This window comes from Egretta garzetta, unplaced genomic scaffold (assembly GCF_000687185.1).
Source record: "Egretta garzetta isolate BGI_Z169 unplaced genomic scaffold, ASM68718v1 scaffold161, whole genome shotgun sequence".
Lineage (NCBI taxonomy): Eukaryota > Metazoa > Chordata > Aves > Pelecaniformes > Ardeidae > Egretta > Egretta garzetta.
Genome location: NW_009258754.1, coordinates 1,316,486 through 1,341,804, shown reverse-complemented (window position 1 = coordinate 1,341,804; position 25,319 = coordinate 1,316,486). Strand labels below are relative to the sequence as shown.

The following is a 25,319-nucleotide window of genomic DNA, read 5'->3' as shown; positions in this document are numbered from 1 at the left end:
TTTTTTTTTTTTTTTTTTTTTTTTTAAGATAACCAAACCTTTGTAAAAAATCTAAAGACTTATGGGTCAGATATAGTTCAGGTCTTCTGAAGCTATGAAATACGGTGGGAATTGTGTGCTTCCTAATACAAAAACAGAAACTGAGGTGATAACATGCATGGAGATATTGCAGTATTTGTTTTGGAGCTTCCACAGTCCCTGTAGTTTTTGGCAAAAATGTTATTTGTTATCTTGAATAAACTGCTTTTAGAATTTAAGCAACTTTTACTTCAAACATCTGTGGTTTCTTCATGTGGATGAAGATGTAGTAGGACATGTGTTAAGGATTTTCATTTTCTAAATTGAATTTATTATTCTTATTAGGTCATCCTTGGCAAGTACACCTGGCTTTCATATGAAGATGTATACATTAAAGCTGTTAATTTTGGAAACGGCTTAGCAGTATTGGGTCAGCAACCAAAGACTAACATTGCTATCTTTTGTGAGACTAGAGCCGAGTGGATGATTGCAGCGCAGGCCTGCTTTATGTGCAACTACCAGCGTGAGTATGCGTCTTTCGTGAAATATTTGTCTTTCGATCTCACACCACAATCTGAAAACAAACCTTTTTCTTACTTCACTTTACATGCTAAGAAAACTTTATATGAAGTTTATACGAAGTGTTTAAAACTACAAATAAAAAATATTGCATAAGGTAGAGACTGTGTGCTTTGTAGTGTTTTGCCTTACTGCGTGGAGAAACGTGTATCTGTTTGCAGCAGGAGTGAGTAGATCTTTCTGAATGAATTTGTGAGAGGTTATTTTGTTTTAATCTCAAATCAGTACAGATTCCCAAGTTTCTAAAAACAAACAAAAATCACACATGAATTCATTGACTCAGTTTCAGGAGTTGACGTCAAACCTTCATCTGTGCCTCTAAGTTTTGTTTTAACTCGTTATTTTGTCAACTCTTCAATTCTCACTGTAGTTAGGAGTTTATGGTATTGTTATCTCTAAAAAGTGAACAAGAATGAGTAAGTCCTGAACTTATTTTTGACAGCTCTTTCAAATTTAAAAGTTGCTTAGTAACTCCTTTACCAAACCATAAGGCATTCCTTGACTCAAACCTTAGGCTGAGTCTGATATGGTTTTTTAATATTTTTCTTTCTTCTCCCTGCCTCTTGACTTTCTCATAGTGCATTGCATGCCATTTAATATATCCTAATTTAACCTGAATGATGATTTGAGACTATGCTCAAGGACAAACTTGAGTCGTAGTTACTACTTCAGAAACCTTAAGACTGTGTTTAGTTTTGGTGAGCTATTTAAAGTCAGTCTGTCATTCATAGTATCTGGTTAAGTCATACACTAACTGGATCCTTAACCCTGGCAGTGGACTGAGACTAGGTTTTCTGACCTGGCTGATACTCCGCAATTTCTCATGGAGTGACCATAAGAAGTGTCTTTTGGGCTCTTCTGTCTGCTGACAGTCTTGGTCCCATTCTGTAACTTCTAGTTACTTACCCTTCAGTCTTCTGTTATTTTACTGTGGAGATCACTAACTGTTGGGGCAGAGCTGAGCCTGCTCAAGGAGGAGTTGCAGGCTGTGTTGGAGGTGCCTTTGAGGAGTGGCAGAATAGGACAGACTGGCTGGAGGTGTCCTTGCACAGCTTTGCTTCCCAGCACAGGGCAGAGAGAAATGCAAAGCCAAGCCTGCTCCCCTTCCACTCGAGTCATGTAGAGGACCACAGCTATGTCCAAGGTACATCTCTGCCATGGTGGAAAGCCTGCTGTATGCCCTAACCTAGTCTGAGCCTAGGCACAAGGATATGCATAGGAGCTCTAGGCCTTTTTTTCTTGTTGAGAAACCTATTGAGTGCTGATCTCAACTTGGTATAGGAATTGTTTTCAAATGTCTGTTTCATCATCACTCCTTAATATGCCATTCACCTAACTGTAAGCCCAGCCTGGCTGGGTTCTGTGATGGTCTCAGGGGATGTTTCTCATTTTCACACAGGGCAGTCTAGAAGCATCTGTTCCTCACAGGCTTTGGCCTCTTCTCTTCTGTGCCACATTTACCCTCCTTCAATAAGAGATGGGCTGTAAAAGCCAGATGTGCAGGAATTCCTGATTTACTACCGCCTACACTAAGAGTGTATATCACTTAGACTTTTTTTCAAATTTTGGAGCAAGCCTAACAAGAAAATTTTATCTTAAATGGTCCCTCTCTGCTCTGTTTCAGTTTTCGAAGCCATGTGTTCATGAGTATATCGCAGTTTTAATTTAAATGAAGTCCTTACTGTGGGTCGGTGTGGTTGTTCTGTGTATACCCTTATGCTGTATTATTCCCTCAGTTTTAGGGGTGGAGTTGGTTAGAGGATGTACTGCCCTAGCCTGTATAGTTTTAAAATTATACTGCTTGCCTGTATGATGACTGGATTTGTGGACAAGGAGAGAGTGGATGTTGTATGCTGTGACTTTAGCAAGATCTTTGACATGGTCTCCTGTAGTATCTGCACATCCAAACTATTTAGATAAAGACTGGGTAAGTAGCTGGTAAGATGGATGGAAAATTTATTGGTCCATTGGCTGAAAGGATTGTGATCAGCAGGACAAAGTTAGCTGCCAGCCATCAGGTATTGATACCAAGTCCAATACCATGTAGTGTCCTTATTGAATATCTGGATGATGGGACAGAGTGTAAACACAGCAGGTCACAGCCTGTAGTAAGGTGGCAGGAGCAGCCAGTACACTGGAGGCCAGGGCTGATGTTCAGAGGAGTCTGTCAGCTGCCAGGAACCTCAAGGAGTTCAGCAAAGGTAATTACAAATTCCTGTGTATGCTGGAATAACCTCGTGCACCAGTATAGGCTGGGGGATGGTTGGATATAGAGCAGCTTTGCAGAAAAGGACCCAAGGGTCCTGGTGAGTAGTGAGTCAAGCATAAGTACGCAGTGCCTTCTTGCAGCAAAGACCAACAGCATCCTGGGTGGTAGTAACATAGAGTGTAGCAGATAGGTCCAGGGAAGTGGTCCTTCTGCATTTGGATGCTGGTGAGACCACATCTAGAGTACTGTGCCTAGTTTTAGGCTTCCCAATAGATAAAAGGACCTTGACATACTGGAGTGAGTCCAGTGGAGGGCTGTCAAGATGCTGAAGGGGTTGAAGAACGTGACATATGAGAAGAGGCTGATAGAGTGGGATCTGTTCAGTATTAAGATGAGCCAGTTGAGATCTTGTTGCTGTCTAAAACTATCAAATGTGAGCATACAGAGAAGATGACGCCAGACTCTGCTCAAAGGTGTGTTTTGATAAGACTGGACGCAGCAGGCACAAGTTGAAATGCAGGAAAATTTGATTAGATACTAGGACAAATGTCTCAATTGTGAGGGTGGTTAAATACCAGAACAGGACCTAGAATGGTTGTGAAATCTCCATCTTTGGAGATACTTAAAGCTGGACTGGCCATAGCCCTGAGCACTCTGCTCTAATTAACTGTTTTGTGCAGGTGATCTTCCCAGATGCCTTCCAACCTAAATTCGGTGATAGATTTGGTCCGTTCTTCAGTGAGTGACTGCTGCTAACTTGCCTGCCACAGCAGAGATCTGCACAGGCTGTTCTCAGATGTTACTTTTAAACTACATGTCTCGTAATACAGTGTCAGTTCCCTTTTATCGCTTTTGGGATCTGTTAGATTCCTAGTGACTATTCTGGGAATAAAATGCAAAGGCTTGTATTGATTTCCTCCCCCCCCCCAATTACAAAATCTTCCTAAGATTTGTAAGTGTACTTCACTTCCAAATTAAAAATCAAAGCTAGTGGATGGATGTTGTGTTTAGAATGGTATGCATATGGTTTTGGTTTTGTTGAATTAATGTTTTAAATTCCCTTATTGAGACGTGCTTCGGCACACTGTCTGACGTGGTATTTAGCATCTAAGCTGTATATCATCTTACATGAACTTGGCTGACTTGTGTGTTGGCAGATGATGATATTACCATGTAGTATTCACGTAGTCGGTTTGCTGAACGAATTACAACATTCAGATGATGTTGAAGTAGTGTGGCAAGATACTGCTAAATGACTTACATTAGCGTTTTTCAGTCTGCAAGTTTCACAACAGCTAACTGCTGTGGTGGTGTTGTGACAATCTTTCCGATTGTGAAATATATATGTATAATGTATATGATGGTACATATCCAGAACTGATGCCCAGTGAGCAGGTTCATCTGCTTCATACCTCATGTTGGAGAGAATGCCTTTTGTACAGAATTAAAATGGGGAAAGTAATTTTTATGTTATGGGGTACTTGCATGAACAAGTGGGTTTATGGTTAGAAATACTTGCTTGATTATAGATTTTATGTTGTTTGAAGCTATCTAAGTCTTGTATTTGCAGGAGGTAGAGTGGGATTGCTAGTTCAAAAATGGAAAAAAATGAGTACTAACATGAAAACATCTCCTATTCATCTGTGTGAAGAGCTCTTCACCGGTGTGGGCAGATAAAACACCTGAGTGTATAACCAAATAATGAAATAAATAGGAAAGGTTATGTTTCATTTTTCAATCTTGCCTTCCTGAAGCTTGAGCAGAAGTGGTTGTGTGAGAATTGATTTGGCTGAAGCCTTTAAAGGTATATTCTGCTTTATATTTTTTATGTATGATGGATGCTGAAATTCTCCAAACGGCAAAAGTTCTATTTGTTTCTTTAGGGCAAAGCTTTGTTCTTGTATATTAGCTGGCAAATTTAGTGGTGTGGAGATTTTTCTTTTTGTCAGACTTTTAGAGCAGTATTCCTAGCAGCAGTCCACATATCAAAGACTCACTTGTACTATTGTGTGTGTAAAGATGAAAACAGAAGATAATCCCTTCTCAGTATGCCCTCAAGAGAAAATGGAGAGAAAAAAAATAGTACCTAAACTTTCAGATTTGCCTGAAAAAGTTTTAGGTGCCAATGTGGAGAAATGAGAATTTCACAGGTCAGAGTCATTGCTCAGGTTTTTTCTCTCTGTCATATAGCTCTAAGTTGCCCTCGATGTACTTGTATGTAGATAAGTAATTAACTACAGAAATGGCTATTTCTGAGATTATACTTTTCTTTCCGGGCGGCGTGTTGTCCTGGTTGTGCGTGTTGGCTTTGGGGAAACTGGATTTCTGCTAGATGTTTACATAGCAGGGGTCACTGCAGTAAGTAGAGAGAGCTCGTGGGAACTAGTAGAGGCACTCTTCTGGACTCTGCTCCCACCAAATTAAAGAAAACACAGTGCATGTGTGTTTGCCCTGCAACAGTTCTAAACTACGATGGACTGTTTTAACAAGGAAAAAAATAAGTAGAGGCTAGCTATTTACTTTTCTGTGTAGGAAAACTGCTTTTGAGTTCTTCCTTAGTATGCTGCACTGGGGTAGTAACTCCCTGGGTTTCAAATCTTAGAATATGGCAGAGGTTTTGATTTTATTTTATTTTTTATCTTTGCTGCAGCGAACTTAGTATAGTTACAGCCCTAATGTACAATGGGGTGTCTTGTTCTAATAATTAAGTCGTTTAAGTATTCAGCTAAATCCAGATTAAAATAAAAAAGAAATTCAGATACCTAATGTGAACAAAACTTCCAGCACTGATGTCGTAATTATTAATGATTGTGTTGATTTACCTTACAGCTTTTTTTTTGAGATACCCCTGTTTAGCATTCTGCTTGGAAAATAGGAAATTGTTATTGTTTTGAGAGCAATATCTCTCTAACTTTTTGAGCTGCCTTTTTCTTCCCCAGTCTCTTCCTGTCTTTTCTCATGCAGTTCCCATTAAAATGGAAGGAAATTAAATATGATTTTAAAATTGTTAGTATGAAATAATTGTGGTTTAACACTCTATAGCTAATGAGCTGTCCTTAAATACAGGAAATGGTGTTTCTAATAGTCAACTTCCTAAATCTTTTTCTTTCCTTGCTGTTCTGTATTCTCATGATGTCAGTTCAATGTCTAATGATTGTGATGATTAAACCTTTATAATGTTTTAAATATATGGGAGAATATGATAGTCACAGATTTATTACTGAGTGTGAGGCTCAATCTGCTGATAGAATGTATTACAATGTTAGAATTTCTTATTAGCAGTCAATTGTAAAAGGCAGAGTGTGTGAATTCTGAAAAGAGAAGTCATGTAAATGAAAGCCGTTTCTTTTCTGTGTACAAGACGACTGTTAGTGTATTAAACTGAAAACAGATGCCTACTTTTAAAATGGTAAAAGCCGTGAAGGTACAAGAGTAGATCTAGAAGAGAATTACATAGGGTAATGGGGTTTTGGTATCTCTAGTTAGACCTTGAAAAATAGTCGAAAAATAGTAAAGTCACAAGGACAATGGTGGTTCTTATCCCTTCTGGGAGTAACGGAAAATGGTGCTGTATTTAAATCTAATATGTATTTTTTTTTAAAGCACAAAAGTATACCACCTTTATATTTTTTTTTTTTACTGTTTTGCCTAACTTAGAATAGATTAATCTCAGTCCAACACCCCCCCCCCCCCCCCCCCCCCCCCTTTCTGTTTCAGTTGTTACTCTGTATGCTACTCTGGGAGGCCCAGCAATAGTACATGGGCTAAATGAGACGGAGGTGACCACCATCATTACTAGTAAAGAACTGATGCAAACAAAATTGAAGGTCAGAAAACTGTTCTTTGTCTACCTCTTCCCAGTGTATCTGTTCGTTATTGTTAAAAAACCCGGTTCCACTGCACAGAACAATGATTTATTGCCTTTCTATAGGGCAGACACTTCTTTTGGAATAAGATTTATGTATCTGTCTCCATGTACAGAAAAAAACATAGTTAGCCTTCGGTGGGATTTAGGCTCCTCAGTGACTTTGGAGAACAGGATGAACAATTTGCACTACTGAAGAGCTGCGGCGCTGCCTGGAGCAACACCTTTAGAAGAAACTGCTGCGGTTTCTGGGTGGATTTAGTGCCTATAAATTTAACAGCTGAAGCAAATGGGAAGAACAGAAAAATGTATAAACTGTGTACGAATAGCTAAATGTGATCATCCTCCTGATTTATTGTTGGCTGTTTTCCCAGCAGAAAATGGCTCTTAAATCTAAAGATGGGTGCTTGAAGCATTAGAGCTGTTAACTAGTGCGGGGGAAAACTTAATAAGCATTGAGAACGGTCAAAAAACTTTTTTGACTTACTGACCCAGATTGAATACGCAAGTGGAACAACTTACCTGTATGGGTTTCATCATAATGTGTTTTGGGGGAACTAGACCTTTCAAATAAGGGAGTTGTTTTAATTAAAAACAGGGTGCTATTGCTGAGTTTTGAATGAGAATTTCCCAAATCTTTTTTTAAGTTACTAGAATGACAGTATATATGCAATGCACATTATTTCAGCTTGCAGAAAGAGAATTAGTTTCTTCTGCTAGAGATTATAATCATCTCTTCTTCCACTAGAACACTGATAATTGTTTTGAAACTCACATTTTGATTGAAATGCTTAACTAATAATTTTCTGTATTTTTGCTAGCTGTTGCTTATTTTAAATAGCATAGTAATCAAGGAGCAGGATAGGAATTACTGTGAGCTCAGTGTTGCCAGCTGCCCAGGACCTTTTCTTCTCAGTGCTCTCTGAGAGTGGAAAAGTCACTTATCGCTACAAATCTTTGCAGTCTCATTTGTGGAATTTTCTTGAAGTAAGACCCAGAGCAGTAAATGGTTGGAAAAGTTTTTTGACTTTTAAGTGGAAGGTTCAGTTAGACCTGCGAATCTAAATGTGGGAAGTTTCAGGCTTTTTATAGCTGTTAGAGCTAGACACCTTTATCCTCTGGTGTTTTAAATTCTCAGATATTTTATGTCAACGCTTTTTTTTTTTTTTTTTTTTTTTTTTAATGTATAGAGTAGATAGGGGTTTTTTTTTTCTTCTTGTTGGCACAAACTTCATGTTTGATTTCTGAACACATGTTCATTTCCACAGGAAATTGTTTCTCAAGTTCCACTACTGCGACATATTATTACAGTGGATGGCAAACCAACAACGTGGTCGGAGTTTCCCAAGGGTGTCATTGTTCACACTATGGCTTCTGTGCAAGCTATGGGGGCCAAGGCAGATACTGGTAGGTTATCTCTTCTTCCTATTTGGACAGTCTCATTTGTTGTCCTACTTTGACCCCATTGAGTAAATTTGAGAAAATTGCAGATCTCAACTTATGCAGTGATTAACCTTTATCATCTGCTTTTTCTTTAAATAAAATCTGTGGGATCTTTTGGTTGTGGTTGGATTTTGGGGTGTGCGCTTTGTCTTGTTTTGTTTTTCAACAGAGTAGTGTAAAATACTTTTATTAAAAACTCTCTTCTCCACAAGTGTCACATGTTGAAGAATAATTTTTAGGATAAGCATTTAGGCCAGGACAGAACCTTAGAAAGCATTCTTATAATCAGACATATTAAAGCCAGGTTATTGAGAGCACACAGAGAAAACTATTGTGCATTTTATAGCAAAAGACATCAGTAATTCGCTACCATTAACTTTTGTTAAATTAACTAATAAAAAAATGTAAACTAGCCATTTAAATCTGATAGAACTGTCACTTTTATTGCATTTCTGAAAGTATCAATATACTATGTAAATTTCTTGAAATCTATTTCCAATCTATGTAACGTTTTTAGAATTAGAATTCAGAATTTCAGAAGGTGTTTTAGCTATTGTAACAAATTTTTATTCTTGGCTCTGAAGAGCTGCTAAACCTAGTGTCTTAAGATTCCATTATATTCAGTAGTTGCTTTCTTCTGTTCTTATTCTTTGTGTTTTCAGAATCTTGTAACCACTGAAGGCACATGAATGTTGGATTGAATTTTGATTTAGGAGTAGGGTGGGTGGTTAATCCATTTGCTGTTGATGTTCAGGGGAATGGCAAGTTTGCTCCCAGCATCGTGACCTCTCAATGTCTTTTAAAAGATGTTTTTCCCTTTTTGATGTACCACTTTTATGCACTGTTAAACCTGTTTCAGACAATACCAACAGAAAAAATTATGGCTATAATGCATTAGCGCCGTGAGATTCATTAATCTGTGTGCTATGTAAAAAGGTGTCTAATCCTTCTTTCTTCAGTCTTTGAAATATCACATACTATACACTATGATAAAGGAACATTATCTTTGTCAAGTTAACCATTCATAAATTGTGGAATACTACAATGAGTTGTTTATTGTCAAGCATGTTCAATTAATATTATATTAAATACATGAGCTGCTTTTTTCCTCTGCTGTTCATCATGCAGAATGGACAGGATTCTTTCACGCTTCTCATTCAGCGTGTATGTTGTGCTGCATGTATTGCTCATTATGCAGTTTTTCCTCTGAATAAACACAATTGGGTTTATGTTTTTCTTGCTCTCAGTGCAAGTATTTAAAAAACACTTTAATCCTATTAAAGCTTTTGAACTTCCTTTAAATATTTCTAGAAATTGGACCTCATGTTGGCTCAGCAGCTGCAGGTGTTGCAAATGAAGCAGGGTGTTGTGCCCCTGCCACGGAGCACATGAGAAAGTACCTTTGCAAACAGGGATTGACCCTGCAGCAGCATGGAACCAGCACAGCATCCCTTCCTAAGGATGTGAAGCTCAGTGGCATTTTGGGGAAGCCAAAGCTCTGCCCGTTTATTCTCTCTTCTGCAGGAATATGTGAAACATAATAGGAAAAGTGTTGTGGTGGTAGACTAGGACAATCACTCAAAGTATTGCTCAGCTAATACAAAGAAGTTCCGTCTCTTTGTGAAGGCACTTAAGTTTGGCCACAATCTTTTCAACAGAAAGCAAAATGTAATGACATGTAGTGTTATACTGGAATGACTGCTGTACTGTGTTAGTATAGCGGGTCTCCCAGCCTGATAAGCTTCCCACACATTATACACTCTCTTTTTTTTTTTTTTTTTTTTTAACCACAAATTATAGGAAACAAACAGCAGGCCAGGCCTGTGCCCTCAGATATCGCGGTGATCATGTACACAAGTGGATCCACAGGAGTTCCCAAAGGAGTTATGATCTCTCATTGCAACATAATTGCTGGGATAACTGGAATGGCTGAGAGGATTCCAAATCTGGGGTACGTACCAACAGTTACCAGCAAATAAAGAAGTCATGTAGTTGCATATAACTTTACATTAATTACTGTGTAAAATATTAACTGTTTTATATTGCTTTGTCTGTGACACATCATGCTATGCACTGATGTCTAAGCATCTTCCAGTACTGCATTAAATGACATGACTACTTCATGTGCTGTTTGTTCTCTCGTCTTCTGTATGTGGGCAAGACCGGGACACAAAAGCCTGTGAGGCCGCCTTGCACTAGCGTGGTTGAAAACTTCCCTAAGCAGTACTTCTTTGGTTAGTGTGAAATCCTGTGGTTTCTTTCTGTTTGGTGCAGTTTTTAATCTTGTCCACAGAGTTGCCTTTGCAACAATAATACATGGTTAATTGTGTTCGGTTGAGTAAACATCACGCTTTGTTCATGCCTTAAACCTACAGTATGTAGTACACAACTTTTGAAAAAAACCCCATATTATTTGAAATGCATTCTCAAGTTCAAAGGCATTTTTCCACTTTCTCTAGTTCTGCAGTAAGCTCTGTGTAAATTTAGCTTAATGACTCATCTGAGGACTCTAATGGTACAATATAAACCTATCTTAAAAATTCTTTACAGGGAAAAAGACATCTATATTGGCTATCTGCCTCTTGCCCATGTTCTGGAGTTGAGTGCTGAACTTGTGTGTCTGTCTCATGGATGCCGCATCGGTTACTCTTCGCCTCAGACATTAGCTGACCAGGTATGTTGTAGATGTAAGCCCTTAGGGTGTTAAAAAAAAAAAATCAAATATTTGTAATATTTCTTAAAAAATATTACAATAAATCTTCTTATCTAGAATTCTTGAAACAGGTGGTTATGACTGGTACTCTGGACTAATTTTTCATTGTTAAAATGTAATTTAAATGAAAATGTTTGAAAAGCATGCTGTGTCATTTTGTTTCTCGTGTTAAAAATCTTGAATGTGTCTGCTAGTAAACTTGTTCTTTGCTTTAGTCCTCTAAAATAAAGAAAGGAAGCAAAGGTGATGTTACTACACTTAAGCCAACCCTAATGGCAGCTGTCCCGGTAAGTAACGGAAGGATGAATAATTTTAAAAATTATTAAAAAATATAATTCATAATTCAAATTTTTAACAACAAAATTAATGCAATGATCATTTAAATAGAAAGGGTAGAACCTTTGATGTTAAGCTAGCCTAATGTAATATTTTTGGTATTTATTTGTATGTTGGGGATAAACATTCATCGTCTGAGTGTCAACATTTTTCGAAGTTTAAATGGTGGTGATTAGATTACCATTTTAATTAGTCATCTATTGTTCGTCCTAGTAAATGATTGGAATAAAGATAGGTGGCAGCAAGTAGCTTGGGGTTAACTCGTGCCCCTGCTCAGATGTTTGGTTTCCTCCTTTTTGCTATCTCTTAGCAATGGAAGAGGAAGCAACCAGGGAGCGGGTTGTCATCTGAAATGCACTAGAATTTCTAGAACATGTTTCCTTTTTGTTGTACTAAATTTAGGATTTCTGTTTCTTTAACTCAAAGTTAATCTTTTTATGTAACTAGGAAATTATGGATCGGATCTACAAAAATGTCATGAATAAAGTGAATGAAATGACTAGTTTCCAGAGGAATCTATTTATATTGGCCTACAACTACAAAATGGAACAGATTTCCAAAGGTTACACTACCCCGCTCTGCGACAGGTAACTTTATTTTTAATGGCACCAAAGAAAATGCTTACCAAAGTCTTACCACATGAGCAGTATCTGGGTTTTTTGTGCTTTTCTTTGTTTAACTGTTGACACTTTGAATGTGAACAAGTCTGTAATTAAGTGTAAATTGAAACAGCAAGTCAGTAGTTTGTGTGTGATTTTAAATATTTACTGATGTAATTACAGTGAATGTTATTTAACTTGAAACTGACTGGAGATTTATATTAATTACATTGTTTTCATCAGGACTTTAATAATGGATTTATACAATTCTTGGGTAAGATGGGAAGTCTGTTCCTATAGATGACTGTAGACTTCACATTTTCACAGAAGTGAATCACAGAATATCTCAAGTTGGAAGAAATCCATAAGGATTATTGAGTCCAACTCCCAACTTCAGTGAGACTAAAGCATAATATAAGTCCTAAATTTATACAGCTTATTTAAATTATTTTGGGGAAGAAAAGCAGAGGATGTTACTGTCTTACTACATCTATGTTCTCAAAACATTTAACCCATCTTCAAATTAGAATGTGGAAACAAGGTTAGAAATATGAGCCTGTGTTTTTGAAAACTTAAATGTGCTCCTTCAAAGTTTTCCTTGAATACCATAAAAGTTTATCTGAAGATGGTGGAAACTTTTAGTTCAGATATAAAATCAAGTACGCTCTCTCGTTTTGTTTTCAAGCAACAAATATATACTCTTATCTTTGCATTTTAGCCTTATTTTTCGGAAAGTACGAATGCTGCTAGGTGGAAAAATTCGCATCCTGCTTTGTGGAGGAGCTCCGCTCTCTGCAGCAACTCAGCGCTTCATGAACATTTGTTTCTGTTGCCCTGTAGGACAGGGATATGGACTAACTGAATCAGCTGGAGCTGGAACAATCACGGAAGGTTGGTGTCAGTGCGTCCCACTGAGTGCTGTGATCCGTGCTGAGCGCTCTGCATGTACCATTTTTGACAGTCTGTTGATTTGGTGTGTGCCACCAAACATAACTGGGGAATCCTGGGAATTAATTGTAATCATAAATGTATAAAACAGTAGGGGTGCTGATTTTGACACATTGTGCTAAAGCTGGTGACCTACATATAAAATGAATCTTCTCATTTGTAATAGAGAAACCTGTAATAGTGTGAATGGAATCTTGGCATTACTGCTCTTACCAGTTGAACTGAATAAATTATTTCTAATTTTGGTGAGTATATTGAGACATTAGGAAAACAAAAAACAGAATACAAAAACCTGCACCAGACTTTTAATTTCATGTAACAGAACTTAAGGTTTCAGTTGCCTTTCAGTCCTAAAATTTCACTCATATTCAGTGGTGGCAGAAACAGTCAGAGCTGCTATTTTTTGGAACATCTACCTAGGAATCATATAAGGAGTATCTAAGGTTCATTGCTAGATTATGCTGGATTGTAGAACATGTTCCTTGGTGATCCACAAACTGCTGTGTTGTGGTTTTTATTCCAGGAGGTCTTTGGAAATGGCTTCTTCAGTAGCTTGGGGGAAAAAAGTGAAACTGTAATGCAAATGATGTAGTCTCCAGTGATACTCGTTTGGGAAGATGCCCAGATGCAGAAACATTTGGGATTGAGATTTCAGGAAAGTGAATCAAAATACAGAATCCCTGAATTGTTATGAAATACTGTTACTTAGTTCAGAGTCCAGCAAACACTATTTAAAGTTGTTGCGCTGCTTCTGCGGTGTGATCCTACATGGAGAGCTTACTATCAAGGCTATGTTGGTATCACTGGAGGTATCTGTAAATCCAGCCACCTGTTCTTTTTTGCAGGATAAGGGTTTTATCTGCATTACCTTGGCGTATCCATTGGTTTTCTTGGAAGTTCTGTTCTGTGAATTAAAGTTCATAAATAAATAGCAGTTAATTTTCACTAAATAAGATGCATGACAACAAAGATCTTTTCAAATCAGTTTTGGTAATTTTTTTTCTGAAAAATGCTCTTTTTTAAAATTCTAGTTTGGGACTACACTACCGGGAGAGTGGGAGCACCTTTGGTCTGTTGTGAAATCAAGTTAATGAACTGGGAAGAAGGTGAGAATTCCTCTATGTGATTAAATCATAGTGTGTTTGTAAGAACTTTTATATATCTGGTTTTATATAGGGCTTGCTCAGTAGTAGTAATTAGAAGACTACTTCTTGACTTTTAAAACTTTAAATGTTATTTTTACTTATGAAAGTTTGATCTTGAGGGAGAAAAAAAGTGAAACAAATTCCTCAGTGGTTTTTAAACTTACAAATATCTAGGCAGAAGCTATCAATGCCAATGGCATTTTGACTAGGTTGTATTATGACTCTCTTGGGCTATACTATTTCTTTTATTCCAGTCACTATAATTGTATATACATATTGTGTAAATGTATACAGTATTGTACCACCTCCTGATTTAGATCAGTATTCTTGCAGGACAGGGTGCAGCTCTTGTACATTGTGTCGTAGAGGTGCTGGATTCAGGAGACTTCAATTGAAGTGTGGCCATTAAGAAATTATTTGAAAATAGTCTTCATAATATTATTATTAATAAAATAATTTTAAAAGTGGTGTATGGAATGGAAGTTTAATGGATGTTACATAAAGTATATTTAATGAAGCTTGGAATGTATTTAGGTGATTTCCTTTCACTGTAGGCTTTTATGTATCATAGAGTAGAAATATGTAATACTTAAGGGTGTTTTGGGCTAATATGAAACCTTATAGTTTTTGTCTTTCTTAAAATATGAGGTGAAATTTATCTTTTTTTTTTTTTTTTTTTTTTTTTTTTATTCGAGCCTGTATAAAACTGATAGAGCGTGTTGGTCCTGGCAGAAAGATTGCATAGAGGTGGCATTTGCCCTCTGCATGTGTGTGAATTTCACTGTTTGTAAACACACATGTTAAATAGCTGTTTATATGCTGGAAAGAATTGGAACCACCCCTTCTCTTACTGAACTACTTAGGCAAGTGGTAACTTTGGCTAAGGACTTAGAAAGTATTTAATTCTATATTTAAATTGTAAAAATAATAGGAATTCTTGCTTTGGAATATATTTTAATTCTTGTTAACTTAATAAAAACCGTACTTTCAGGTGGATATTACAACACTGATAAACCGTATCCTAGAGGTGAGATTCTTATTGGAGGGCAAAATGTGACTGTGGGCTACTACAAAAATGAAGTACGAACCAAAAAAGATTTCACTGTTGATGAGAATGGGCAGAGGTGGCTCCATACCGGAGACATTGGAGAGTTTCATCAAGATGGATGTCTAAAAATTATTGGTGAGTTAAATAAATTCAGCTGAACATATATATATATTTTTCAGGACTGCTAAATACTGTAATTAACCAAAAAAAAAAATCTCTGTATCTTGGCATGCAGGCTAAAGCCTGACCCTGTATCCTGGGGAAATCCTGATATGTTAATGTAAATTTGATTGTGTGTTTTAAAAGCTGATTTTTAAAACAATTGCCTCCTTGTAAAACAGTCTTTACATTGACTCCACTCTGTTAGTGAGACTGGGTGGTAATTAGAGAGTTAAATACAGGCTAATTGAGTTAGATAAGCTGCCTTAGATCTTATAATTTTGTAAGTGTGTAATTTGATTCAGTGAAAGGGCTCTTCTGGTAATATGTGGTCAGGAATTAAATCAGCTTTTTTTTAATCCTGCCATTCTTTCTAGTAAGAATATGCCTTTATCATAAAGGAACTAGGGGAAAAATACACTAAGGTAAAGGTGTTGTACGTAAGCCTGTGACAGGCTTACAATTTTTAACACCTGTAGGCACAAAAATAGGTGCTCTTTATAGAGCACCAGGTGTCTCTCACTTGAAGTCAGTGGGTGATTCAGGGTGCTCTTTAATCCCGAAAAGTAAGCTTATTTGGTTTATTATATGAGAAGAATCTTAGGTCCCATTGCAGCTGCCTTGCAGTGGTCAAACAGGTTAGACAGCCACAAAACTACCTTGCCTGGTTGCACAAAGCAGCATGAAGGTATATAGCAAAGGAGAGGCACTCCTGGCTGCCAGCACAGAGAAGTAGGTAAGGCCCTGTAGTCACCTTTGCCTCCTTTGGGCTGTGTACAATAAGCTCAAGTAATTTGAGCTTAACTTTTGGTTCCTATTGTTGTGTTTCAGATAACAGGTGGACAGTTGCTCTTTAGATTTAGCCTGGGAATAAATAACAAAATGTCACCAAATGGTGCATCTCCTGCCTTAAGCGTCTGGACCAGATAGCACAAAATGTGTGCTTCTAGCCAAACACTGGCTTCTGCGTAATCCTAGTTGTCTACCATTCACATGACAGTGCTGTCATACAGGAAATGCTGTCCTAAAGGCAGAAAATGCATGGAATTGAAATGTGTCTCATTTTTATGCGAGGGACAGATTGATAAAATGCAAAGTCTGGAAACCTGGCATGAAATGTTTCTGGTATGTTCACCAAACATGAGTTGGCTTACCTTTTGGCATTTATACATACATTTCAGAAAAGTATGAAATCAATGTCTAAATTTTTGTGTTCTGTAATTAACGTTTAATTCCTTTTTTCCTCAATAGATCGTAAAAAAGATCTCGTAAAACTCCAGGCAGGAGAATATGTTTCTCTTGGCAAAGTAGAAGCAGCTCTAAAGAATCTTCCACTGGTAGATAATATTTGTGTGTATGCCAGCAGGTAAGAGGCAGCTGATGCTTTGTTATTGCTGTATTCTTTGTCCTACTGAAGCTGTAAGCAAAATTCTTTGCTGCTCAGTGTGTGGAATATTTTAAACCAGATGAAAAAGGATTTTACTTAGAATACAATGGAATAACTTTCTCTATCAAAACTAAAACATCTGAAATGTATGGGTTTATTTTTCCTTTCCCTTTTTTTTTTTTCATAATTTGTAATGCCAAGAATGAGTCTCTTTCATTCCTTTTTCCCCAATCTGAAAAGCAGATAAGCTCTGACTGCATTCATAACAGACATGACTCAAGCACTTTAGAGATTATTACCTATAGAAGCCCTAGGACACCTTGTTCCTTGCTGTATTTAGCTGTGTTCTTCAGAGGAAGTACTGTTGTACTTCAGAGGAAGGCAGGGGAAAAAACCCCACCAACAGCCTAGAAGCTGGCTTGCGCATTAAAAATACTTTTCTTTAACCCCTGCAGTACATCAGCAGAAGCCTGGAAGCTTGAGAGAAAATGCTCTGTAAATACTATGCAAGCACATAAGTAATAAATTATGGTCAAGTGTCCTTTCTATTTGCTTTCTACATGTACTACTGAATTAGGCATATAAGGGCTCAAACATAAGTTTCTATTTCTAGAATTTCCTACCTGTGCATGATCTAGACTTACACACATAAATATACTTCAGGTCGTCTTTGTTTCTTGTTGTCAATTTGATGTTTGGAAAATAATTTTTGAGCTTCTGAATGATCAAAAATACTGTAATTTCCAGTATGGCCAAAAAGGCCCCAGTTGATAACTTTGATCGAAAGAGGCCAGGACAAGCATACCAGAGAATTGCTCAGTGGTAATAAATAGAAAATTAACTTTTGGTTTGTTCACCTGGTTCTCTGTGGTGGTTTTTTTTATTAACTAGTGGTAGTCATCCGGTAACTTCAGTTTTGGTTCAATAGGCTTGCACGCATTGGGCATGCCACTGCTGAGAGAACTTCCATTAAATTAAGCTTTATTTGTGGTTTTGACTCGTTGAGTGAGTCTCGTGTTTGCTTGCTCGGACTGCCTGAGGTTATGTGCCTGTTCTGAGCACCCTCTGAAGTCTATGGAGAAAGAGGTTCTTGCAGATGGTGATTTCTGCTGCTCTAGGCTTGAAGTTCACTGTTGGAATTGTGTTTATTTTGCCAGGTCAACATAATATTGGAGGCACTTGTCAGACAGGCACTTGAATCTGATAGTCTGGGTCTTTTCTGTTACTTAAAAATAGGAAAACCTATGAGCAATTTCTAAAGGTAATTTACAAACAGAAGCCAAGTACATTCCAGATTGGTTTTTTTGCTGCTGCTGTATTTCTTAATACTTTCATGTGTGTAATTTGACATAAGTAGCCATGTAATACAGATTCTCTGAATGATTGTCCATATGCACATTTCATTGTGGGTATATACTCACCTCAGCAGTGTGAGCTTGGAGACTCTTATTAGCAGTGCCTAAGACCTCTCATATCCTGTCTCTCCTTATACTTTGCCTGGGTGATCAAGAGGAGTCCTTCATGTGTAGCTGTTCTATCTCCATATGCAAAAGGACAAGGAGGGCAGACTTTTACAAATGGGTTAAATCTGTGATTTGGCCTTAGATCTTGAGGTGCAAAGCCCCTCTGAACATGGTAGTAGGGAATCAAAAGTGCTTGGACAATATTGCTTCTTCAAAAGCTGTATTAATTGACCAGGGAAAGTACTCAGTGAGATAAGAAATAAAATGTTTGCTGAAAGGAATCATGATTTAGAGCACCTTCAGAGGAGACTCCTACTGCTTTATCAGCACTTCGTCCATCCAGGATGCATTGACTGGGTCTCGGGCATTGTGTCAGCAAAATGAGTAGTTCACTTACCTGAGGAATGAGCACACATGGCAAAAACCAAGGGAGTGCTCGGCAGGAAGCTCAAGGAGAGCTATTGAGGATCAGACTTTATAGAACAGAAATGGTGATATTGACATGTAGTGCCACTGTATGTGTCTCTTACTGTAGGTCTGAGGGCCGTACTTGGGTAGGATCTCAAGCACAGCAAGGGAATGAAGATGCCTAGTGTAGGAGAAATGTTCTGGCAAAATCTCCTAGTGTGGAGGAGGTGACAAAGGAGGTCCTGAGGACCAAATTCTGAGAATTTTTTCCTTCATGCTGCTGTTATAACCTCCAAGACTGAAGAAGCTAGCAAATTCAAAAGATCTACAGAAGGAACAGTAGTGAAGAGGGAAGTAGCTGCTCCAGAGAGAAGTTAAGGTCTTCAGGATACTTCTGAAGACAAACAGTGCTTTAACATTTGAACTCTACAACAAGTGAAGATTTAACTTAGTGGTACAGAATTAAAAGCTCCATGTTCCAGGAGCTGTGAGCTCCAGCGTGCTCTTTCCAGGAAAAAGCATAGGTGATGGATGAACCCATTTGTCCAGAGGAATTATGCTTCTACTCAAGAGGCTGAATTTTAGGTGAACTGAAAGTTTGAGGCTTACCCAGCCAACTGATTACTTCTGTATGCTGTTTATCCCTGGAGACACTGGTGCTGGATATAACCTTAAGTTTGTCAAAAGACTACAGGAACCAGGGATGAAAGTGCCAGTGTCCTTTGTGTTCTGGGTGCCTTCATATGTAATACATACACGTTACAGAGTAGACCCTAGACAACGTTAAAAGGGTTCAGTACAGAGTATAGCACGAGTGCATGGCAGGAAAAAGATGAGAGGGGTAAAGACAGAAGGTGAGACACAAGCAGTAAGTGATACTGAGGCTAATCTGAAGTCTTTCTGTAAGTATGTTCTTAGTAAGAGAAAAAATGAGAACTGTTTCGAGTCAGCCAACAGGTAAAGCTTGTTGACAGATGATGCCAAAGAAGCCTGTGTTTGCAATGGACTCCTGTGCCGTCTTCACAGCTGCTGTCAGATGCTCATTATAATTCATACCAGTAACAAAGGAGAAAATTGCAATGTACAGTAACCAAAAGGGTATTTAGAGTTAGTATTTTAAAATTATCTTGGAGACCTTAAAGGATAAGCTAAAGTAATCTCCATACCAGGGTTAAGGTTCTGTATTTTGCATTAATGATCTGTCTGGTGAAAGAGAGAGTTGAAAAGATTTAATAAATCTGTAGATGGTTAAGGTGGGACAAGACTAAAGGTACAGTGGAGGACAGGATTAGAATTCAGAGCAAGCTTGACTAGATGGCAGTTTGCTTGAAAACAGCAGTCAGTTTGAAGAGGAGAAAATGGAAATTATACTTACACCTAAATAAATGCAAAAATACAGGATGAGAACCACCAGCTGGTAGCAGTTCTGTAGGAGTTGACATGAGTCAACAAGTGCCATATGATCATAAGAAGGTAAATAACATGGCATAATCAGATGTATAGTCTACAAGATGCACAATGATCTCTTTGCTCTACCAAGCATTAGAGGATCTGAGTTCCACATGCGATGCTTCAGAAAAGGTGGACCTCTTGAAAAGAGTCCAGGAGAAAAATGAGAACAGCTGAGCAGAGATCTGTGATGCATGACTGAAGAGGAAAGGGTATTGCTTAAATTCCTAAAGAAATAAAGGAAGGAAGACTAGAAAGGTGAGAAGGAAAAAAAATAGTCTGTGAACAAATAAATGACTTCTGTGGAAAGGAGAGGGACATCTGACTGCATGTAAACTGCAATGAGTAAGGTCAAGAATAGCCATCGGGAACAGCTTACCAGTGCTAAGAATAATGAAGCACAGGCATTAGCGTTTGCCTGATGTTTAAAAACGGGCTAGACAAACATCTGTTAGATGTAGCTTACCTTGCTTCAAGGCAGGTGAATGAATTAGGTGGCCTTCTGAGGTCGCTTTCAGCTCTCTGATTTTGTGATCTGCTTTGTTAGAATGTGTGGAGTTGCTATGTGAGGTTCTGTTTATGTTTTCCCTAAACTTTGCACCATCTGAAAAATCTTGAATACTTGTTTCAGGGCAAATTGTGCTTCAGTGTTTTCCAAAGACTTTGAGATCTCAGCTTCATATGTTCTAGGCATATCAGGAGCAGACAAAGATTGCCAAGAGTAGAGTAAGTGTGTGGACAATCACTTGAAGGAGAAAGAGAAGTCACTTCCCTTACAGAAGCAGGTGTTCTTTGAGATGTGTTGTGCATATGCTCATTCCACAACCTGCTCTCCAACCCCTCTTCACTGCAGTCCTCTACTCCTCTACAGTAACTGGATTCTGCAGTTGAGAGGAAACTGAGGTAGGGAAGCCGCACACCAGTCTTCGTACCGGGATGCAAAACATGAGGAGAGGCAGGGCGCATTGACATCGTGTGGGTACTGCTTCCCCAAAGCTTTGAGCATGACACACAGTGGAATATGCATATGGACAGCACACCTTGAAGCAATCCAGTTGCTGTAAGGTAAGTAGCTTCTCTTTCTACTTATTTTTAAGCAGGCAAAGGTAATTCGTGTACTATTTCAGAAAGATTATCAGGTGAACAAAAGCCAACTGTTAAGAGCAATATCTCTGTATGACGTGCAAACCCTCCAACTTGAAATGTTACTTTTGAACACTTGTTAACTTTTACAGAATTCATACTAAAGTACATTATACTTCTCAGTTTCCATTCTTATGTCATTGGATTTGTTGTGCCAAATCAAAAGGAGCTTGCAGAACTAGCTCGAAAGAAAGGATTTAAAGGAACCTGGGAAGAGATCTGTAACAGTCCTGAGATGGAAAAAGAGGTACTGAAGGTGCTAGCTGAGGCTGCCATGGCAGGTGAGTAGCTGGGCAGATAGTACTAACCTTGTGGACCATAATGTCTGTGAAACAGATAAGCATAGGCCCTGAAAATATTCCCTTGAGTGTGTATATTTCATAGAACATGTATGAAGTGAAATTTTCATACCAAAAAACCCAACAACAAAACATGAGTTGGGTCAGTCCTTTTAGTTCATGTAACTCATGTAATAGCTGAGGAAAGAATATAAAAACAGGGCAAACCTAACGAGCTCACTTCAGTTCCCTGTATATGTGTGTGCCTGGTGCTCTTTAAGATGTCCTGTAAGACCTTTTTGGCCCTAGCTGCTGATCCAAAAGAATGTGGGTCATCTGTAGATCCATGATACGTGTGTTGGGTATCATACAGTCTCATGTGTATACGAACCTATGCAAAGTTGAAATAAGCCCTTGGTGGCAGGGGCTCTCCTAGCTTCCAGTCACTTGCATCTGAGGGATTTCCTAAACTGAAAGCAGTGTCTTTGTAGCTAATTCTCAGTAGACTTTTCTTCCATTAACTCTTCTAGTCTCATTTTAAAGCTATGTGAATATTCTGTGTCAGGATCCATACTGACTTGTGGCGGAGTTGCACAGCTCCGCTACGTTCATGGGAAGAAATGCCTCTTGTTTGCTTTAACCCTTTCATCTGCTAGTTCAATTTGGTTCTGCCGAGCTCTTGTGCGGGAAGAGGCAGTGAACAGTCACAATGGCGGTCGTGATTTTTTTTTTCAGTGGCTATTGTACTTCCCTCCTCAGCTGTATCTTTTTCATGCTAATTGGCCATAGTCTACTTAGCTGTTCTGGTGCAGCATTAAACAGTGGCACAGTGATATTTTGTTTGTTCTCTCACAGTATTTCTGCCTTGGTTTTGCTTTTGACCATTACTAGGCACTGAGCTTTTTTTGTAAGGCTGTCAGTTATGACCACAGAATATTTTTTAAATGGTCATTGTGGATGTTAGTTGTTTTTCATACGCATTCTGTGTTACACTTCTTTGCAGTGAATGTTTTCTGCTGTCTGTTTTGCAGTCGCTCAGTATCATGATTTCCTTCTGCACCTTTTTGCATTTTCTCCTCATCTTTTCTACCCTGGATAATTTTATGCTTCCAACAATCTTAGTCTTGTTAATATTTGTCTCTTCTCTATATTACTTCTAAATATATTAAATATATTTATATTTTTAGATATATAAAAGTTAAATATATACAATATAAATATATTAAATATATTTTAAAATATATATTAAAAAAATATAAAGCCTTCTGTTACAGGAGCATACTCTTAACGATGAGTGCAGTCTCAATACTGCAGCAGACCCTTTTTTCCTTGCCCCATGGCATTCTCATTGTCCATTTTTCTTCACCACACGGAGCGTATGGGCAAAGTCACACGAAGAAGCTTCTGCAGTGGAGAGCATGTACAAAGTTGCTTTCTTTTTCTATTTTGTGCAGCACTAACTATTCTAAAGAGAATGAAATATGTTGTTAAAATCGATGAAACTGAGTATTTGATTTAATCCTGAGGCATTTTCATACATTTTGATATTATTTTATATTTGGGGATCTTTTTCACTTTGGTATCATAGGCTTTACTTTTAAAGCAATATTACGATTTTTAGTACTAAATTGTAAAAAAACCCAACCCAGTGATTTAATGTCAAGGGGAGTAAAAGGTGCAAGAAAATCTAAAAATGGCAGGTTGCACAGAATATAATTATATATTTGTGGATTTTTTTTTCATTTAACCTGAAAATAGATTTTTTTTTTAATATTGCCCATCTGTTGATTACTTTTCTTAGTGATTTTGTTTTCTTCTCTTATGTCTGAAACCATAGCAGAAGTTCTTGCAACCAATATACTGGTTTTGTGCTAAAGGTGTAACACGCAGAGCACTGTTCTGTTTCAGTAAGGGGAGCAGCTACCATATGAACTTACTTTCCTTGAACAATTCAGGATGATCAGGGAAAAACCACAACCCCCTCTCCCTGTTCTTTTCAAGCTTAAGTAGTAGTATGGATTGTAAGGCTTTACCTCCAGAAGATGAGTGTCATAACACTGATACAACACTGTATGTTCTGAGGACGTCACTTCCCTGCACCGAGGATTTTCTGGTTAGGGAGCAGCACAGCCACCCAAACAGCTGGGGTTTATTTCAATATTTCTGTGGAAACTGGAGAAAAGCTGCTTGTGGATCCTGTCACTCTGCTTGTGACCACGTGGGTTTTCAAAGCTAACCAGGGGGGTGGGGAGGGCGGGGGTTGAGGAGCACTTCTTCATTTATGTCACGTCCTTCTCTGTGTGAGGATACAGTTCCTCCTTTTGTGCTTAATTGTAGGAAAATGGTTACATCTGCATTTTGTATTTTAAAAAAAAATGTTTATTTTTACAGCTAATCTGGAGAAGTTTGAAATACCATTAAAAATTCGTTTGAGCCCTGATCCTTGGACCCCTGAGACTGGTCTAGTGACAGATGCGTTCAAACTAAAACGCAAAGAGCTTACTGCATATTATCAAATGGACATTGATAGAATGTATGGAAAAAATGTAAAATAATTCTATTTTCTGCACCACTTTGCTACAATGAGCTTGGATCAAATAGGAAATACTTGAATTGCCTGTCTCAACACTTGAGATCAACACACAAAACCACCATTCCTCATCTGTAGCTTAAACTGTTATTTCTGATAACATCACCATGATGACTGGCAAGTTTAGTAAAATGTTATGGCAGCAAACGTGTGTCTGTCTCCTTTTTTCCAGTTTTCTCTGCTACCTTGTCAGTCTGTGGATTTTCCCCAAGTCTTTTTGGGAAGCCATGATTCTGAAGCCTCAAGTTTTTAAACATTTATAAATCCTGTATAATGTTTTATTTGTATCTTTAAAATTTGGATGTATATAGCGAGAACTTGGCTATATAAGAAATGGTTATATTGGGGGCCTTTTTTTACCTAATTATTTAAAGATAAGAAGGTATTGATGTTGTGACATTATGTACGTTGAAAATGCTTGTAACGAGATCATTGTTGAATAGAGGACCGGGTTACTTGCTGCTGTGCTATTTTTCTGTGTAAATCCGAGGGAGAAAATGTTTGACATTCCAGCTAGTGTAATACACCTTCAATATGTGCCTAATGGTTACTTTTATTTTTATCTGAAAATGAAAAATGGTCATGGCACAGCTCTGCCTAAAGGGAGGTATTCTTTCAGGTGTTAGTTAAAGCTTGTTTCATCCAAAAGATGCTATTAACACAGCAGAAGTTAAACCTAAGAGTAAGCTCTCAAATGCAGAAACACCTTTTTTTAAATAGCTCATGACCATTTCATCCAGTAGTGGAACTGTGTAGAGCTAATAAGAACTCTCAGCATTAATTTCACCTAATGCTTTGTAAGTTTGCCAGTGTCCTTTTAGCAGAGGGACTGTAACAACTTTTCTCTTGTTAGGTTTGGACATGACACTGGGTTTGCTGTTCTGTTGTTTGTGAAAGTGTGTGGCAAGACCCCTGCCCTGCCCTAGCTGCAGCCCAAATCTTACTGGGGGGATTTTTAAAGTCATAATGACAGTTATGTTCTCAGCTCACACAGTGCCTAGCTGCCCTTTGTGCCATTAAAAATCTCCCTCTAATTCCGTGTTCTTTAGTTACCTTTTTTTTTTTTTTTTTTTTTTTTTTTTTTTGCTTTAAAAACAAGTATTTGAAGGTGTTTGTCAGCCAGACTTATTTATGTTGCTTGCTTTGTTACACCCAATTCTTGCTTTGGAAAGGAGCCTCAATTTCTGTTTTCCTAGAGATATGTGAATATTGTTTGAAGAACTGTGGGGGATCTTTTCTTCTTCAGTGAGAGTGTTTAGATTTGTTTCAGGTGTGAATTTTATTTTCAAGATATTTCTAGAAAGAATATTTTAATCAGGGTTACATGAGAATGTGAAAAGGCATACATCAGTCAACTTTGTGATGGAGCAAATATTAAAATGGCTTTAATTTGGAGATGATTCTCTCATGTGTGTCGTTTACTTGTAGTACTAAAAATCGAGGTCCTGAGGCTTGCTCAGTGCCCTTCTATGGCAGCATACAGCAATTCTGTGTTTGGGGGAGGGAGTTCCTGCTGTGACCATTTGTGACACGGGAGGT

The 25,319-nt window shown here is 37.9% G+C and overlaps 1 protein-coding gene across 8 annotated transcripts in view; it reads left to right on the top strand.

Annotated features, from left to right (window-relative positions):
• The window catches only part of ACSL3 (acyl-CoA synthetase long chain family member 3), a 34,829-nt gene extending 9,990 nt beyond the window's left edge, over positions 1–24,839 (top strand). For 3 of the 8 annotated variants that reach the window (XM_009649130.2, XM_035888849.1, XM_035888848.1), the window contains 13 exons: positions 364–541; positions 6,524–6,633; positions 7,940–8,078; positions 9,915–10,065; positions 10,665–10,788; positions 11,043–11,114; positions 11,611–11,750; positions 12,481–12,653; positions 13,742–13,816; positions 14,847–15,038; positions 16,314–16,428; positions 21,036–21,193; positions 23,582–24,839. In XM_009649130.2, coding sequence (XP_009647425.1) covers positions 364–541; positions 6,524–6,633; positions 7,940–8,078; positions 9,915–10,065; positions 10,665–10,788; positions 11,043–11,114; positions 11,611–11,750; positions 12,481–12,653; positions 13,742–13,816; positions 14,847–15,038; positions 16,314–16,428; positions 21,036–21,193; positions 23,582–23,745 — 1,791 coding nt within the window. In that variant the 3' untranslated portion in view covers positions 23,746–24,839. Of the gene's footprint in view, positions 1–363; positions 542–6,523; positions 6,634–7,939; positions 8,079–9,914; positions 10,066–10,664; positions 10,789–11,042; positions 11,115–11,610; positions 11,751–12,480; positions 12,654–13,741; positions 13,817–14,846; positions 15,039–16,313; positions 16,429–20,622; positions 21,194–23,581 lie in introns of those variants that run through there. The other 5 variants (XR_004841219.1, XR_004841220.1, XM_035888851.1 and 2 more) reach the window with 5 other exon arrangements.
• Positions 24,840–25,319: the final 480 nt, after the last annotated feature.